The following is a 19,761-nucleotide window of genomic DNA, read 5'->3' as shown; positions in this document are numbered from 1 at the left end:
CTTTAAGATAAATTCATGTTGTTTTATAATCTAAATTTAACCCTCACGCACAAGTTGTAGTCCATGTGACTAACAACTTCAGTGAGGAACTGGGTTTATTTATTATGTACTAGGTTGCTACAAATAAACTCTAATATTATATTATTATGTAATCTCCACACAACGAGGAGTCAGGAAGTTGCATTTTCTCCCCAAAATTGTTTAATGCGTACTCCGATCATTTATTTAATTCTCTACACAACCTTTACAGCTGATTTCCCAACTAGAGAAGAATCTACAATCGCAACATTCGCAGATGACACTGCAATTCTGGTAAAAAACGAAGGTTTTGACCCTTCGCTCTGTTATCGAACGTATTTGCTTCATATCTGTTTAGTATGCGCAGTGAATACGTTCGATAACGAAGCGAAAAATCAAAAATCGAGGCCCAGATCCCATACAGGCAGCTGAAATATTGCAACAAAACATACATCTAATTGAAATATGGGCTAAGAAATGGAAGATATAGATCAACGAAGCAAAATCAGTTAACGTCGTATTCACTAAATATCACAAAGAAAGACCGAATATCCTAATTCATAACAAGAACATTCCTAAAAATGATACTGTAAAATATCTTGGATTACACCTTGACAAGGGGCTACCATGGAGAACACACATCTGGATGTAGAGGAAGCAATTAGGAATAAAATTCAAAAAACACTACTGGTTACTCGGCCGAAAATCCACCTTATCTTTATCTAACAAAATATTAGTGTATAAAGCAATCATCCGGCCCATCTGGACATACGGGATTGAACTGTTTGCAACGCAGCAGACAGCAACCTAGCAATACTGGAGAGATTTCAATCCAAGGTTCTTCGTGCTGTCACAAATGCACCGTGGTTCATTCCAAATGCAGACATTTACAGGGACTTGAAGATCGAGACAGTGAAGCAGATGATCATCAAATGCAGTGATAAATATTTCAAATGACTGGAAAGGCACCCCAACGAATTAGCAGTGAATTTATTGGACAACTCTACACAACTAAATAGACTGAATATTAGAACTCCTCTTGACTTGCCATTTAGAACATAAGTGTTTTAAAGTGTTTAAGGTTTTAAGCGAAAACAAGTGACTTAGATTACTTATTAGTAATAAGCCTACTAGGAGTTGATAGTCATTGGACTAAAACTCCTCTCACATTTGTTCGTTTAACGATTAACAAAAATGCTTAGTGTTACTTACTGTGATGTAACAGATTGTATTTAAAAACAAATAAAAAAATTTATTAAAAAAGGCATTTAAGAGATAGCTATCTGGAATAAAAATGAACCGGGAACTACTTAATATAATTAGATACGCAGACGATACAGTAATTCTGACAGAAAATATTGAAGGTCTCCAAATTCTGCTTGATCGTATTCAGGAAATGGGTATTAAATAAACTCGAACAAAACCAAATTTTTAGTCTTTAGTTTTAGCCAACATCCAGATGCAGAACTTCAATTGAATGGAATCCAAGTTGAAAAAATTTATCACAAAATTACAAATTTGAGAACTGTTATAACGGACAAACTAGATCAGGTTTAGAAATAAAACGTAGAATAGCAATGACTATATCGAAGTGAAAAAAAATTCTTTGTATTAATCACATCAGTTTAGAATAATTAAGACAAAGAATGGTTAAGTGCTATGTTTGGTCTTTACTTTTGTAAGGTGTAGCAGTGTAGACACTAAAATTATCAATCATGATTATCATAAATAGAATTAAAGCATTGTAGATGTGGATTCATAAACTCATGCTGAAGATAACTTGGACAGCAAGAAAAATTCATAAGGAAGAACTAAGGATGGTCAACAAAAACAGAGAATTACTAAAGACTGTTAAACACCAAAAAAATGTCTTATCTGTCCTTTAACTACCAACGTATCAAGTTATAACATAACTACACGCGTGGCGTACTTTATACGCCACAGGACAATACTTAAAAACAGCGCAACGGATTTGTTTACTTTTTTTTTGAAAAAATACACTTAGTTGTTTCTTATAAACCTTATTCGGCATCAGAGAATAATTGGAGTTCCTTCTCAGTAAGCCAATTGGGATTTATAACTGGAATCTGATTCCATGATAAATAAAATTACTAATAAATTTTTTTTCAAATGTGATTTTTTACATGAGAAAAAGTATTGTTTACAAAGAAAATAGTATATTTTACAACAAGTGAGAAAAAAGACATATTGCTCACGAGCGCAGAAGTTTATTGGCACGCCCCGGCACGAGGCGAGGGCCGCAAATCAAGCGAGGAAGAAATATGTCATTTTCTCATGTGTTGCACACTGCACTTTTTCTATGCATGTGGTTTTATCAAGAGTTCAAACTTCAAAATAAAATAATATAGGTGCTTTTAGGTATATTATATGCATAAATTGAAATACAATACATATCTTCTTCTTCACGTGCCATATCAGAATTATCCGACGTTGGCGATCACCATTGCGAAGGCTTCTCGATCTTCTGCAATATGGAATAATTGTCTTGCATTTGATATCTGAGTCCATTCACGAATGTTTTTTAACCAAGAAACTTGTTTTCTTCCTACACCTCTACAGCCCTCTATTTTGCCTTTAAGGATCAGTTGTAATATTTTATATCGACTTCCCCTCACTATATGTCCCAGATAAGACATTTTTAGATGTTTAACAGTCTTTAACAGTTCTATATCTTTGTTGGCCTTCCTTAGTACTTCTTCATTAGTTTTTCTTGCTGTCCAGGGTATCTTCAGCATCCGTCTATGAATCCACATTTTCAATACTTCAATTCTGTTCATGATCGATACTTTTAGTGTCCACACTTCGGCACTATACAAAAGTACGGACCAAATATAGCACTTGACCATTCTTTGTCTTAGTTCTAAACTGAGATGATTATTGCAAAGAAATGACTTCATTTTCATAAAAGTAGTTTTAGTCATTGCTATTCTACGTTTTATTTCTATGTCTGGATCTAGTTGGTCCGTTATCACAGTTCCCAAATATGTCATTTTGTGAACTGTCTCAACTTGGACTCCGTTTAATTGAAGCTTTGCATCGGGATGTGGGTCATGACTAAACACTAAAAATTTGGTTTTGTTTGAGTTTATTTTAATGCCCATTTCCTCTCCTACCTCGTGAATACGATCAAGAAGAATTGTTGGTTTACAATACATATACATGTAGGTATTTAATATTCTTAAAATTTATATACGTTATTTATTTAAAATTCTAATTAACAGTTATTTCTGAACAGTTTTGAAAAGTTATTCCTGGTAAGTTTTGCTTCAACACATTTCTTTGACAAGATTAATTGTGTTTTTATTGTGCATGTTACCATGGAAACGGCGATATATATAAAAAACCGTAGGAGAACCCGTGACAAAAAATTTTTCTCACTGCAATGGCCGACTTTTCTCACTGCATGAGGAATTGTTCGTTTTGAATGTTTGTAAGTAGTGAGAGAAGTTACACATTGTATAGCATTCATAGAAAAATATATTTTTTCTATGGATGCTATACAATGTGCATCTTCTCTCACTACTTACATACATTCAAAACGAAAAATTTCTCAGGCTGTGAGAAAAGTCCGCCGTTGTAGTGAGAAATATTTTTTCTTACAGGTTCCATACGTAGAATCGCAGTTTCCATGGTGACATGCACAATACAAACACAAATATTTTTGTCAAATAAAATGTGTCAAAGCAAAACTTACCAGGAATTACCTTTCAAAACTGTTCAAATATAACTTGTAACTATAATTTTTAATAAATAAAAGTATATAAATATTAAGAATATCAAATACCTACATATGATGTGTATAATATGTATTTTATTTCAATTTTGGCATATAATCTACATAGCAGCACCTAAATTATTTAATTTTGAAGTTTGAACTCTCGACAAAAACCCATCCATAGAAAAAGTACAGTGTACAACATGTGAGAAAACGACATATTTCTCTCTTGTTGTACAATATATTATTGTGTCATAGTGACTAAAAAACAATTGAAAGATGTACTCATATTACTACGTATATTACTATAATCGTGGCGTATATTGTCCACCACCGGAAACAACAAATAATAAACGGTAAATTACGATCTTCCCAGAACGCCGATTATAACGAAACTAAAACCAATTATTGTAAAGCACATTCCATTGATAGGTTAGATAGATAAACAAGGTCAAAATTTAAATTTTTAAATATATTTGCAGTAGAATTCTTATATCTGGCGTACAAAATACGCCAGCGCTTATAGTTAAAAGATATAGTGAGGGGAAATCGATATAGAATACGACAAAACTGACCCTTAAAAGATAAATAGAGGTCATAGAATTGTAGGAAGAAAACAAGATTCTTGGTTAAAAAAATTCGTGAATGGATCCAGATATCATATGCAGGACAATTGTTTCATGTCGCAGAAGATCGAGAAGCCTTCGCAATGATCGCCAATGTCGGATAATTCTGATATGGCACATGGCACGGAAGAAAAAGAGCAAGACCATAGAAATTGGTTTAGTAAAAGTAAATTAACAAAATATTTTGAACAATAATAATTTTTACTATTGAGTCACATGTTCTCGAACAACTCAATGGTGTACCTCAAGGCTCTGTTTTAAGTCCAACTCTGTTCAACTTAACAATTAATGATATTTCAGAAGAAGTTAATCAACCGGTAAAAGCTCTACTTTACGCAGATGATCTACTTATTTACTGTAGTGGAGCAAGCATATCCAGTACATCAAATCTTATTCAAAATGCTGTAAACATCGTATATTCCCGGTCCACACAACATGGCATCAAACTTTCCAACTCAAAATCTAAAATACTTAGATTTACCAGAAAGCAATCAAGTGCTCATAACCCAGAAATATATCTAAACGATGTTGCTTTACCCACAGTAAATCATCATAAATTCTTGGGGCTAGTATTCGATCAGAAGTTAAACTAGAAAATACACTTAAAAAATCTAAAGGACAACTGTGCTGGTAAACTAAACATCTTGAAAACACTTGCACATCATCAATGGGAGCAGAAGAGAAAATGATGCTGATAATATACAGATCCCTGATTCGCTCCAGGTTAGATTATGGTTGTTTTTTGTACATGACTGCAAAATCTGATTAAAAGAAGTTGAATTCGATACACAAGAGTGCTCTGAGGCCATACTTGGGAGCATTCAGATCCAGTCCCTCAGATAGTTTACACGTTGAAGCTAATGAAGCTCCACTTTGGGTCAGACGCCAGCAGCTACTACTTAACTACGCTGCTAGGATATCAGCCACTCCCAGTAATTTAATATATTCTTTGATAGCTAACCCCCAAGAAAATATTGGTCTTACTTCGGGCAAACTACCCACGATTCGACAGCTACTCTCACCGCTTTTACAAAATATAGACTTGACAGCTACTTCCCCCAATAAGATCTCCTCCGTTCCTCCTTGTAATAAAATTATCCCCAAAATAAATACCACCTTAAGTCAATATCCCAAACATGAAACTCACCCGTTAACTCTCCAACACATGTTCCTAAATATTGTTAGCCAATTACACTCTGACCTAATAATCTACACTGACGGCTCCAAGAATAATGACAGAGTTAGTTGTGCAGTCACAACGTCAACAGAAATCATCAAAACATCGACCATCCCATCATTTTGCAGCATTCATACAGCTGAATTAATAGGAATACTTCACGCAATAAACTCTTTATCACATAATTACGCATCTCCAGCAATTTGCACTGACTCCTTAGCATCTATTAATTCCATAAAGAATATTTTCACAAGACATCCAATTGTTAAAGCCATCCATGACTCAATTAACTTACTGACCTCTCAAGGGGTCATTCCGACAATCATCTGGGTACCCTCCCATGTAGGTATTCAGGGAAATGAAAGAGCAGACGCCACAGCCACATCAGCACTATCATCAACCAGAGATCCTGAATGTATCCAAATAGACAAAGATCTAAAATTTCATTTTAAACATTTAACAGGCAACTGCTGGCAAACCCATTGGAATAGGCTGCCTTCGAAACTGAAAGAAATTCAACCGAATATTGGTACATTTACACCGCCGAATATCTGCAGAAAATCAACCGTAGTACTTAGAAGACTGAGAATTGGGCATACCAGACTAACCCACGGATATTTAATGGCTTCTGAAGACCCTCCTATGTTCACATATTGCCAATGTCAGCTGTCAGTGAAACATATCCTATTCGATTGTCGAAAATATCAACATGAACGACGATTTTATGGACTCAAGAGTAGCCTGAATGAAGCACTAAACTCGCCAACTGATAGTCTCCACACCATAAGCTAAATACGAAATATAAATATTTTCAATAAAATATAAATGTTTATGTAATGTAAATCACTCGAATCTATATATTTTTTCTACGAGCGTGCAAAAATGTCTATTTTCGCGCATGCATTTTAGTTTAGAAAGTTTCACTTTTCCGCACGCGTGTTACTTTTCCGCACGCGGTTTTTACTTTTCCGCACGCGTGTTAATTTAGATATGTTAATAGGGCCTTAAAGTAATTATAATACATGCAATAAACTAATATTTATTTATAAAAAGATATTATAAACTTAGATAGTATTTACTAATTTATTTCAAATATATCTTATTGTGTTCCTGTTTTAATGACATTAACGCGACAATTCGATGAAATAAAATTATTTTGACATAATATTCGAAAGTCAAATCGGTAGACAATAACAGTCGTTTTGAATCATTGTCATGGAAACCAAGATCGTCGTCACGCTAACTAATTATATTGAAAGTTTGGTTTTGACAACTTTGTCAAAGAATTAATTTGTGTATGTATTTTCATATTAATTAAATTAATTGATTAAGATTTGGTAATTTTTTAAAGACTCTTAGAAAAAATATTGTTCCTAACTCTTGCAGAAAGTCTCTTTTCCGCACTCGACTGCTTGCCGAACTCCCGCTTCGAGTCGTTCGGCAAACTGCAGTCGCGTGCGGAAAAGAATGACTTTCTGCACTTGTTAGTAAAATAACTATATCGTATGTATGTATTGTTCACTAATGTATAATTTTACCTGTGTCAATGATCATTGTAATCGGGACACGTTAATTCAATAAAAAAAATTTTACTATCCTTTTATTTGTTATTAATATCAACGTTAAACGCCATATCCAACAAATTAAAAACAACATATATTTCTATGCAATTTATTAGATTCACCAAAGAGTGAACAGTAAAATCTTGAGAAGGCCAAAGATTAACGTTAAATGTTCATATATCTCTGTACAATCCTAATAATTATTCTTCTAGGCCATGTGCGATGGTAGTTCCAGATTTTGAATTAATCTGTGAAATCATGTTGGTTGCTGAAGGTTTCCAAGAAGCAAAAATTTTAGCAAGGAAATTCATAACACTCTATACTTTATGTAAAGAATTACTATCTAAACAAGATCACTATGATTGGGGACTAAGAGCTATAAAATCGGTACTTGTTGTTGCTGGATCCCTGAAGGTATAGTATATAGAAGTACTAGTACGTAGGTGGTCCGATAAGTACTTAGCTTTACTGCCTGTTGGCACTACTATCAAAAGAATAATCTACTAATGTATAAGAAATTTCGTAGGTCGCATATGTCAAAATTTCAGCCAAATCTGATTCATAGTTTTGTTTTGACTGCGTGTGGAAGCGGGTTTGTCTGGAGATTTTAGAAAAATGAAAAACGAGCAATATTGGCCGGTGATTCGATTCTTGTTTTTGGAAGGGAAATCGCACAGTGGAATCAAAGAGTGCTTGGTTGCTGTGTACGTTCCTCTTTTTTGGTTTAAAGAGTTTTAATGAGGTTCACTTCGGTTTTTAATAAGTCACGCTCATGTGTCACGGAACATACCGTGAAAAAAATACACGATTTGGTATTGACAAACCTTCGACTGAAGGTGTGTGGGATAATTGAGACAGGGCTGTTGGAGAAAGCTGTCACCGCGATGGGTGCCACGTTTGCTCACTCAGGGCAATAAGCGAAACCTTGAAACTATTTCAGAGTAGTGTTTGAGGTTGTTTGGAAGTCTAATCCGAAGGAGTGTCTATCTTGTTTCATAACCGTTGACGAAACAAGAACATACCAGAGTCTAAGGAACAGTCGAAACAGAGGACGTCCGAAGATAAAGGCGAATACTGTCCTATTGGTCAGAAAAGTGATAGTCCCATTTTCTGAGATTCACAAAGTGTGATCTACATCGACTTCCTGGAAAAGACCTAAATGGTCACATATATCTATTATACTGAATTATTGAGTCGATTCGACGCCGAATTGCAGAAAAGACGAAGAAAAACCATTTGACGAAGTTGGTTGATAATACCTCCGCCGTTGCCATGACCAAATTGGTCGAATTGAGCTACGAACTGCAGGCCCGGCCCCAGGGGGAACTGGAGAACTGGGCGGCCGCCCTGGGCGGCGAATTCAGGGGCGGCAAATTTTAGAGGACAGACAATTTTTGAAATTGCAGAAATAATCATTTATGTTTATAATATTATAAAAATTCAATATTTTGAACAAGAGCGGCAAAAATGCAACTGTAAAAACGAGAATTAAGTAACTGAAACAATAAAAATTGCAAGGTTTATTTGACGGAAAATCGACAACACCGCCTTCTTCTTCATCGCATAGAAATAGTAGGATCAGAACTAAACTAAATTCACTGAAATTCAATTAAAAATAACTTTACTGAAAATGGATATAATAATTAGAAACATATGGCTGATGCTTTGTCCAGCCACGCTAACTAAGTCTCCAGCTCATCTACAGTCACAGCGACAGTGGGTAGAACTAGCAATTAGACTAGAATCGAGCAAAATCATAAATGAAGAAACACAAAAAGTTCTAAATTCAGAAACTGGTCATTGGAAAAATGTAATACAACGACTTATATCAACAATACAGTTCTTAGCACAAACGTGTCTTCCATGGAGGGGCGATTCTGATAAACATTTTCATCAAAACAATGGTAATTTTTTTAAGCTTTTTGAGCTCTTTAAAAATTTTGATTCTGTCTTACAAGATCACATTAGGAGAATAACTGATGGGAGTAACAAGCAGCATCACTACTTGGAAAACATATTCAAAACGAAATTATTCAGCTCCTCCGTGACCAAATCAAAAATAAAATTTTAAACTTTTTGAAATCAGCAAAGTATTATAGCATAATTTTAGATTGTATTTCTGATATTGCTGGGGTGGAAGAGATGACTATTGTTGTACATTTTGTCGATTTAGGTTCTTGTTCACAAAGTGATAAAATTGAAGAACATTTTCTTGGATTTGTGCCTGTAGTGGAAACCACTGGCTTGGGAGTTACAGAGTCCCAGAATGAACTGGGAATACCTTTGGAAGATATGAGAGGACAAGGGTATGATAATGGGGCAAACATGTAAGAGAAGAACTTGGGAGTTCAAAACAGGAATCTTAGAGCATTTTTTGTCCCATGTTCTAGCCATTCACTTAACTTAGTCGTGAACGATGCTGCAAAAGCATCACAGTTTGCAGTTTCTTTCTTTTCCTTAGCGACAAAAATTTACAACTTTTTCTCAGCATCTATTCATCGTTGGACTATGCTGAAAAATCATATTTCTAGACTAACATTGAAGCCTTTGTCCGAAACTAGATGGGAAAGTAGAACAATTGATGAAATTACTCCCATTAGATACCAAATTGAAGAGATTTACGATGCTCTTGTAGAAATCGCTGTGAGTAAAAACAACGATAAAATGGTTGTTTATGAGGCAATCTGTTTGGCAAATCAAATCAGTGATTTTACTTTTCTTTGCTCTGTGGTAATATGGCATGACATTTTACTTCACATCAACGTAGTCGCGTATTCAGAGTATTAATATGGGAGCGTATCAAGCTATAAGTTTATTAGAAAAATCGGATATCTATTTTCAGAAATGATTTAAAATTCCAGGGCTATTTGACAGATGCAAAAGAGCTCATCAAAGTTAGAAATTGAGAACTCGAAAAGAAGGCACAGTAGTAGCCAGAAACAGGAAAGTGAAAAGATAATTTGGCCATGAGGCTGAAGATGAAAGTATGGACCTAGATCCAGAGACACGATATAAAGTTGACTTCTATTTAAAAATTATAGACACAACCGTTAATGCATTATTTATAATTTTTGAGTTTTTGGGTATACCAAGGGGGGCGCCCTGGGCGGCAAAATCCCTAGGGCCGGGCCTGACGAACTGTCCACATTTGGTGCTGTACGACATAGTTTTTCCTTTCAAACTTGAGACAGTTACTCGTCGAAAGTTTAAGTCAAATGAGGAGTTCGTCGTCACCACGGAGGGCTACGGGTTAATGAAGTTGGAGCATTCCTGCGTCAAGTGTAACTAGCTAAAAAGAGACTATCTTAAAAATAAATCACAATTTTCACTAAATTTTTGTTTTTATTTTTTAGGCTACGGTCTTATCGAACCGCCCTAGTAAATTATAGTTGTTAAGGTACCAAGGGTAATATAAGGATAATAACGCTTGAGGTCAATGGTGTATATACCGAGGGCCTTTGGCCCAAGGGAAGTACGTTGACTTAAAGCGTTATTATCTATAATACCCGTGGTGCCTTCAGCGTTTAATGTCCGACTAAATTATTCTTTATATGCAAAAAATTTGAATGAGTTTTGAATTAAATAGTTTTCAAATAAGTACACACATTTACTAGCAATAGTCGTAACGTAATTGTGGCAACCATAGTTTTACTTAGGTTGTAATTTGTCAACTTAACAGTATTTAACTAATTATTTCAATTTAATGCCCTAGGGCGTTATTTTTCAAAATACTGCCCTAGGGCATTATATCATACTTAAATGACTTCGAAATCATGTCTTGTCAAATAATATACCAGTCGGACATTAAAGTTATTTTCTTATATATTGTTAAAAAATATATCCATTTTAGAGAGGCGATCCAGGCAGGCCAGAGGAGGAAGTGCTAATGAGAGCACTACGAGATTTTAATATTCCAAAAATTGTTACGGACGACACTCCCGTGTTTATGGGGTTAATTGGGGACTTGTTTCCCGCTTTAGAGGTTCCTAGAAAAAGAGATGCGGACTTTGAACGAACAGTGAAACAAGCGGCAATTGATTTAAAACTACAGCCCGAAGACAACTTTATATTGAAGGTTCATTTTAATTTAATATTATTATTTAGGGTTTTCCTAGAGCAAGCTTTTTGTTTATTAATTTTGCCAAAAAACAACGCAATATCGGCATAGTTGCAGACATCGAATGACTACAATCGAAGAAAAAATAAAAAGATGGAAAGCATACATGCAAGACTAATTATAGACCAGGCCGCATCTGTAAAAATATTAGTACATTTGGACGTTGAGAAGTGACCCAAATTTTTTTGCAGAAATTGCTTGAAAATTACTCAAATAATAATATTTGAGTTATCCTCCCTCCCAATAAGGTCCGGAACATTCTTTAAATAATTAAAATGTCAAAAAATGAAGGAAAAATTCGATTTTTTTCTTCATTTTTTGATTAAAACTTTAAAAGTATTCATTTTCGAGAAAAGTAATGCTGACATAAAAGTTGCGTAATTAAATTTCCTACAAGATAGAATCAGTTCTAAATTTAAAAAATAGTCACCCTTGTTGCAAAATAGCAATAATTGCGAAAAAACCATACAAAAACAAGTATTCGCATTTTACGTTTTTTAACCATTTATGCTACACTTAGGACCTTTATATTTCACCCAGAAAAACTCTATGATACAGTAAAACAATACTGTAAATTTCATTAAGATCGGTTCAATAGATTTTGCAAAATGAATTTTGCAATCCACCTTTCTCAAAAAAAATTCATTTTTTCAAAATGTTACAGGATGGAAAATAAAGTAGATAGCAAGTTAAAAAATTTTTTGCCTATAGAAGTATACTGTAACTTTCATTTTCAATTTGCAAAATTAAAATCGATTAACTAACACGACGTCAGAATTTTTTTAAAATAAACATTAATTATTGGTGCTACGCGCAGCACAGCGGATAGTTTGCTCTGATTGGACATTCCAATGACCTTTGATAATGATTGATACATTTTAATTTTTATTACATTTCGATATAAATAAATAAATTTGTTTATTGCAAAATAAAAACACATACTCTGTCTTTTGAAATAACACTTTTTTTAGCAAAATCTTTCTTTGTTCATATATTTTAACTTAGAGAATAAAAGTTTATTGTTTTTAAACATATTCAATTGTTTAACAATATTTCACAAACAATAATAAAATTAGTTTGATTTTTGTGGAATTAAAATATTAAAATTCAACAAAATATTGAGTAAGAAAATAATATATTAGATAAAAATTGGAAGAAATTTTGTTGGAAATCAACTTGTGTGAATCGAACACCGCTGTCCTGCGCGTAGCACCAAAAATTAATGTTTATTTAAAAAATTTCCTGACGCCGTGGTAATTAATCGATTTAAATTTTGCAAATTCCAAATGAAAGGTACAATACACTTCTATAAGCAAAAAAAAAAATTCAACTTGCTATCTGCTTTATTTTGAGTTCTGCGACATTAAAAAAAATGAATTTTTTTTGCGAAAGCTGGATTGCAAAATTTATTTTGCAAAATCTATTAAACCGATCTTAATGAAATTTACAGTGTTGTTTTACTATATCATGAAGTTTTTCTGGGTAAAATATGAAGATCCTAAGTGTAGCGTAAATGGTGTCGAAAAACGTAAAATTCGAATACTTGTTTTTGTATTGTTTCTTTCGCAATTATTGCTATTTTGCAACAAGGGTGACTATTTTTTAAATCTATAGCCTATTCTATATTGTAGGAAATTTAATTATGCAACTTTTATGTTAGTACAACTTTTCTCAGAAATAAACAGTTTTAAAGTTATAATCAAAAAACCAATAAAAAAATCGAATTTTTCCTTCATATTTTGACATTTTGATTATTTAAACAATGTTTCGGGCCATTTTGAGTGGGAGGATAACTGAAATATTATTATTTGAGTTATTTTCAAGCAATTTCTGCAAAAAAATTTGAGTCACCTCTCAACGTCCATCTCAAAACAGATGCGCCCTGGACTATTATAAGACACAGCAAGAAGACCGACTGAAATAGATCATTCCTACGGCCTAGAAATAACAAACGAAAAGTAACGATGTCCGAATTAAAGCGAATTAAAGATGGGAAATCACTATAGCACTTGATGAAGTGCATAGTGAAATGTTAAAGCTATTAGAGATACACAAAAATACAGCTCTTAGGTAAGGCGCTCACCAACGTTTCAATGACGTGGAAGTGGTGTGGTGACCCAGTGGCAGGTAGAATTGTATAAACCTACGTGCGACCTTTTGATACGTGCGACTAGCGACTACATAATATAGACGGAGAGCTAGAGCCGAAAAATCATCGTCATAAGTAATATGGAGTTTTTCCTGTGAAATGTGTCCATTGTATATTGGCAATTATGACCCCTTTCAGGCTGACACCTCAGTGGATACAGGAAGTAGCAATAAGGGATGAAAGGGGAAAGTTAGTGCAGTCATTAAAGGTTGAGTTGCAGTCATCTTCAATTTTGATAATATAACTTTTTTGGTAAATTTATAGTTTTTGAGTTATTTATGAAAAACCGCTTTACACCATGCTTTTTTTTCGCGAAAAATTGAAATCTTTGGTCTTTAATAACTCAAAAAGTATTGATTTATTTTAATAACATGATATAACAAATTTTACTTAAAATTTGTCCCTCTATCGATTTGTGGGATTATTTTTAAGAAAATAGTTTTCACCCCCGACAAGAGGTGGTATCCACCCCCAGGGCAAAAGTGCAAGTTGGCACCAAATCAGTTTTGTTTCTTGAGGTATACTCTAACTAGTCACAAATTTTCATGCAAATAGATGAAGGTTTAAAAGAATAGGAGGTGAAAACCTTTAATGACTGCACTAAATTTCCCCTTTCATCCCTTATTGCTACTTCCTGTATCCACTGAGGTGTCAGCCTGAAAGGGGTCATAATTATCAATAAACAATAGACACATTTCACATGCCAAACTCCATATTACTTATGACGATGATTTTTCGGCTCTAGCTCTTGGACTAATATGTTTATATGTAGCAATTATATCTGCCGCTGGGTCACCACACCACTTCCACGGCATTGCCACGCCATTTGGTTGCCACGTTGGTGAGCGCCTTGCCTTACGAAGCTATTCAACAACATATTGTATGAAACTGGTCACTTACCAAAAGTAAAGAATATAGATTAATTATTAGTTTTATGATATACGTACATAAAGTAATATTTACTTTCATTCACTCGCGCATATATACAAAAAATTAGAAGAACACCTAAGTGAAATTCAATTTTGATTCATAGCAGTACTCGAACGAGGGAATCTCTTTTCAGTTTGCAAGTTCTAATACATAGTGTCAGTTATCCTAACTGCGATGTGTCTGAAGTATGCATTTTTCATTGATTTCGAGAAGGCGTTTAACAAAGTTCCACATAGAAAACTAATATCAATATACTAACTAAAACCATCAAGACTCATGTTAAGGATATAAGAATGATCACAAGCTTATATCTCCAACAAAAAGCAACAGTGCAATTCGAAAATGACCTGTCCCAGATCTTCTCAGTCGGAAAAGGAGTTAAACAGCATTGAATACTTTAAACAGCATTATTTAACATATACTCTGAAGGCATCTTTAGAGAGGGCACACAAGAAGAAGAATCAGAAGATGTATTCCAGTAAGTGTTCAACTTATAAACAATATTAGATATGCAGATGATACAGTATTGCTAGCAGATAGTGCGAAGGAGCTCCAAAGGATGATGGATAATGTTGCAGAAACGTGTAATAAATTCGCCTAAAACTAAGTTGTAAGAAGACAAAAATAATGATCATTAATAAGAACAGCAACCTAAATGCCGAAATTACTATAAGCTATACACCATTACAAATAGTGAAGAAAATAAATGATATTTGGGCTGCAATATTAAGGATACCTGGAATCATAGGTACGATATAAAAACTCGTATTGAAAATGCCAAAAGCTCTTTTAACGGTATTAAGGTTATCTGCAACTTATCTTTAAGTATCAATATACGCATAAGAATTCTTAGACGTTATATACGGAGTAAAAAGTTGGAGTACCTAAATTTTTCGTTTTTTTTTTTGGTCCTTTTGTTTTTTAAACTTACTTGGTATTTAATTTAGTTTAGATTAACACTTTAACTGCCAGGTAAATTCAAAGTAAATTTTGTACCGGGTCTTCTGGGCCAAAATATTTTTTTCCTCTTAATTACTCTATTTGTGTTTGTTTTTAGCAAAAATCATAAAATCAGATTTGTTTTTTGGCCATTTTTGTAAAAATTGCTGTGTCGTCATTTGGTACACGTAACCTGCGATTGTGAAATTGTTCCTAATGTCTAGTTGCAGGCCATGAGTACCGCAGATGGACATTGAAGGTAAAATAGTCCGTTATTTTCCAGTAAGAGAATGCTCTAGTTATTTTCAATAACATCAACCAAAGCAAAATGTCAGTAAAAAAATTCAAGGGAAATGTGTGCATGCAACTTCTGCAAAGTAGTAATCTACCCCTTCCTGTACAAGTTCAAGCCAAACATGATTTGTTACAAAAAAAACTCTGAGCTACATGGTCGAAATTACATATGCTGTAAAAAACACAAAACGAATAACATGGGTATGCAACGGATATGAAGACAGCCCTTTATGTACTTAGAATGTTTCTTTGCCAGCCATGTTTTCACAAAAAATATCTAAAATATGTTCAAGAAAATTGACTCTCAGTACTTAATTTTCTAGTTAAAAAATTCTACATTAGATTATGTTACTTTTGATTATAATATGCTGCACTGTCATAAAAATAAAAAAAAAACGTTAATATATAGTTAATTTTCATTTTATTATCTTTTATACCTTTAAAAATTAAAAAATTCCAGGATATATTTAAATGTTATAGTTCTACTCCAGACTCAATGAAATTTCCATTTAAATACCTACACGGTAAATGTGTACCAACTACGGACACATTGCTGAAATGCTGATAAAACCTGTGTCCAATATGTACACATGGCAGAGAACTAAAATTGCCTGTGTCCATATATGGTACACATGGCAGTTTAAGTGTTACTATCACATAAGGTCACAATAAAAATAACATAAAAATAATATTTAGTGCTTATAAAATTAGGTTGTCCAGTTGGAAGAACTTCTGGAAGTGCGACATTCAGTATTTATTGTTGGGAATGCAGGCACTGGAAAAACGGAAGTCTGGAAATCTCTTTTTAAAACTTATTCAAATATGAAGAGAAAACCTGTGTATAATGATTTAAACCCCAAGGCCGTTACTAATGACGAACTTTTTGGCATTATCAATCCTGCTACAAGAGAATGGAAAGACGGTAAGTAGGTACTCGAACTATATTGTTTAAAAATAATTTAATTTCTGTGGATATTAAAAACAGTGTTTTTATATTATATTAAAAAAATCATTATCATCAATCAGCCTACATTTGTCCACTGCTGAACGTAACTTCATAACGTTCATTTTGCCACGGCTATTCTTTCAACTACATCCGAGAGTCCTGTTCTTCTTGTTTGGTACTTTATCTCTGATCGTAATAACTAACATTTATCTTTCCATAGCGTGTTGTGTAATTCTTATTTTATGTATTGTTCCATTGCTAGAATTAGTGATTCCGGACCATATGTAAGAAACCGTAAAACACATTGGCCAGAGACCTTCCTTTTCAATCAAACTGGAAAATTAGACTTAAATATTCAATTTACCAAAGGCATCCTATGTGAGACCTATCCTTTGTATTTCAGTGGTCTGATTATCTCGGCCTAAGCGAATCTCATACCCTAGATATTTGTAAGCTATTACTTAGTCGATGCTATGGCTTTCAATTTGAATCACCGACCACAAGGTTGGTCACAAATTGTGTCCATGATATGTTAACTTTAGGCGGTGGTCTCCAATACACGCTGTACGCAGCCTACGGCGCCGGCGTCTATTGGATACCACCGGCTAAATCGGTGGCCACTTCAATTCACCCCGTAATTTGAATTTGTTTTAGAATTACTCTTTTTTACCCAAGTATTTTTGGTTGTAAGATAGTTTTTGTCTTTCAAAGTTTATTAAAGTAACGAAAATGAACAATTTTCCTAGGGCGTGACGCTGTACGTAGCCTACAGTATCTATTGGAGACATCTGGCTAAGACCATTTGCTTTTGACACTTCGTAGAGCGATTCCAGCATTTTCGCGGCTTTATCAATTCTATCAGATATTAAAGTGAAGTCAGTGACAAATCTAAGGGTGCGTTCACTACGGAGACCAAAGGATGGTATCCTAGCCTAGAGCATGGTATCTTACTCTTCATATTCGTGAATTCTCGCATTTAAAATAATGCATTTATTTTACCTGTCGATCGAAACTATATTATCGGTCGCTATGTAAAATAAATGCATTATTTTAAATGCGAGAATTCACGAATATGAAGAGTATGATACCATGCTCTCGGTTAGGATACCATCCTTTGGTCTCCGTAGTGAACGCACCATTAGGTGATTTAGATCTGAACGATCTAAGATTAAAAAATAATTTATCTAAATTAGAAGACAATATTAGAGTTTGCATTTATTTTAGGTCTATTATCTGTACTAATGCGCGATCAAGCAAACTTATCTGGTGACAATCCTAAATGGATAATCCTTGATGGTGATATAGATCCTATGTGGATTGAATCACTAAATACTGTAATGGACGATAACAAAGTATTAACATTGGCCAGCAACGAGCGCATAGCTCTAACTCCGGTTATGAGACTACTCTTTGAAATATCTAATTTGAGAACTGCTACCCCAGCTACAGTATCACGTGCTGGAATTCTTTATATCAATCCTCAGGATTTGGGCTGGAACCCGTAAGTATAAATATTTAAAATATATTGTAATTCTATTACCTAATCTTAACTGGTTTTATTTTTTGTAATTAAGAAAACGCCAATAAAAACTATAAGAAGCATATATTTTTAACACTAGCATAATAGTTAGTATTTTTTAGATTTTAATCGATTGTTACTATTATTAGGTACATCAAAAGTTTTTTATTTGCAAAAACCATGTTGACTGATTACAATATGTTGGTTGGTTGATTACAATAAGTTAAAGAAATATATAAACTAGAAAATTATTATATTTTATGAAATAAGTTTATATCCTTACGAGCGTAGGCGGAAAATTTCGAGCCAATGCTTTTTAAATGCATTAATTGTTTTTGAATCCGGAAAAAACTAATATATATTTTTGAAACATTAAAACGCAGAATGAAAGATTACATTGTTATCGACGACCGAAAGTCCCTTAGAATAAACAAAAAGTTTCTTTTGTATGAGATATCGGAAATTAAAAATCACACTAAATTTTCTCTTCTTTTTCACCCCTGTAACTTATTAAAATAAACATTATAGAAGTTTTCAGGTACTTTCGGCCCTCGGAAATAATGTAATCTTTCATTCTGCGTTTAAATTTTTCAAAAATACTTATTAGTTTTCTCAGGATTCGAAAAAAAAGAATGCATTTAAAAAGCATTAATTTGTTCCATCAAGAAGATAAGAAGACTTAGTTTGTCCTGTTTTTATCACAAACATCATAGACTTGTACAACTTTATTGACTGCTTTACTATCACAAACACCCCCTACACCACTATACGCCAGTCAATGGGAGCAAGAATAGGGATATTAGTTACCTCCGAATTCTATCCGACTGCATGGATTTCATTGAAATTTTGGACCTAGCCTCTACTTATCTCCTAATTCAAAGTGTACCCTATGCCGATGTGTGCTTTTATCTTGGGGGTGGTTCCCACCCCTTCTTAGGGGTGGAACATTTTTTGGTTAAAATTACCACGGAATTCGCTAGAGAACCTAATTCTAAGCAAAAACTGTTCTATATTTTTTTTGAAAACTCAATAGTTTTTGAGATATTCGTGGTTGAAAATTGGCCATTTTCATTGAAACATAATACCTTTTCGAACGGTTTTTTGCGAGTAACTTAAAAACCATGCATCTAACTAAAAAAACTATATTAAACATTTTTGTAGGTTATAAAAAATCAAAAAGACACTTGCCTTCATAAATCTTCTAGTTATAATACAAACAGAGATATGGTAGGTGAAAACAGTTTGTTTTTTTTTTGGTACATTCTCAAATTGGTGTATTCAACTTGAAATAACAGAGAAAGGGTAGATTTTAGGTGTATAATGCTACTAATACTGTTTGTAGTGCTTGAAAATACCTTTAAAACGAGCTATATTAATGGTCCATTACATTAAATCTAAGCGATATATGCTGTAAACAAAATTGATAACTAATGTATTTTAAGAAAGAATGAGAAATAATTTTAACCCCCATGCACCAAAATGTAAATACATCGTTTTCCTTCCACAATACCTTTTATTATAGTGTTATTTCTATGTTCAAAAAGTTGGACGGCTTTAAAATGGTTTTTGAAAAAAAAGATCAAATTATAGAGAGCATTTCTAATTTTCTTAAAAATCTTCCTTTTTGAAATCCATGAAACTAGAAAATGATAAGAGATACAGTAATGAAAAATAAAAAGGAAATTTTTATCTGAAAAAGCCCTACATTTTTGTGTGGTATCTTTTTTCATATCTCTTTCGAGTTACAT

General features: G+C 33.6%; 1 protein-coding gene across 1 annotated transcript in view; it reads left to right on the top strand.

Moving 5' to 3' along the window:
• LOC114342807 (dynein beta chain, ciliary) overlaps nucleotides 1–19,761 on the top strand; it is a 399,165-nt gene that overhangs the window by 130,410 nt on the left and 248,994 nt on the right. Inside the window, exons 21-24 of the mRNA XM_050645369.1 lie at nucleotides 7,332–7,533; nucleotides 10,970–11,194; nucleotides 16,260–16,470; nucleotides 17,719–17,995. Coding sequence (XP_050501326.1) covers nucleotides 7,332–7,533; nucleotides 10,970–11,194; nucleotides 16,260–16,470; nucleotides 17,719–17,995 — 915 coding nt within the window. The remainder of the gene's footprint in view (nucleotides 1–7,331; nucleotides 7,534–10,969; nucleotides 11,195–16,259; nucleotides 16,471–17,718; nucleotides 17,996–19,761) is intronic.

This window comes from Diabrotica virgifera, chromosome 3 (genome assembly GCF_917563875.1).
Source record: "Diabrotica virgifera virgifera chromosome 3, PGI_DIABVI_V3a".
NCBI lineage: Eukaryota > Metazoa > Arthropoda > Insecta > Coleoptera > Chrysomelidae > Diabrotica > Diabrotica virgifera.
Note: the sequence above shows the minus strand (reverse complement) of the source record. Positions and strands in the feature narration are given on the sequence as shown.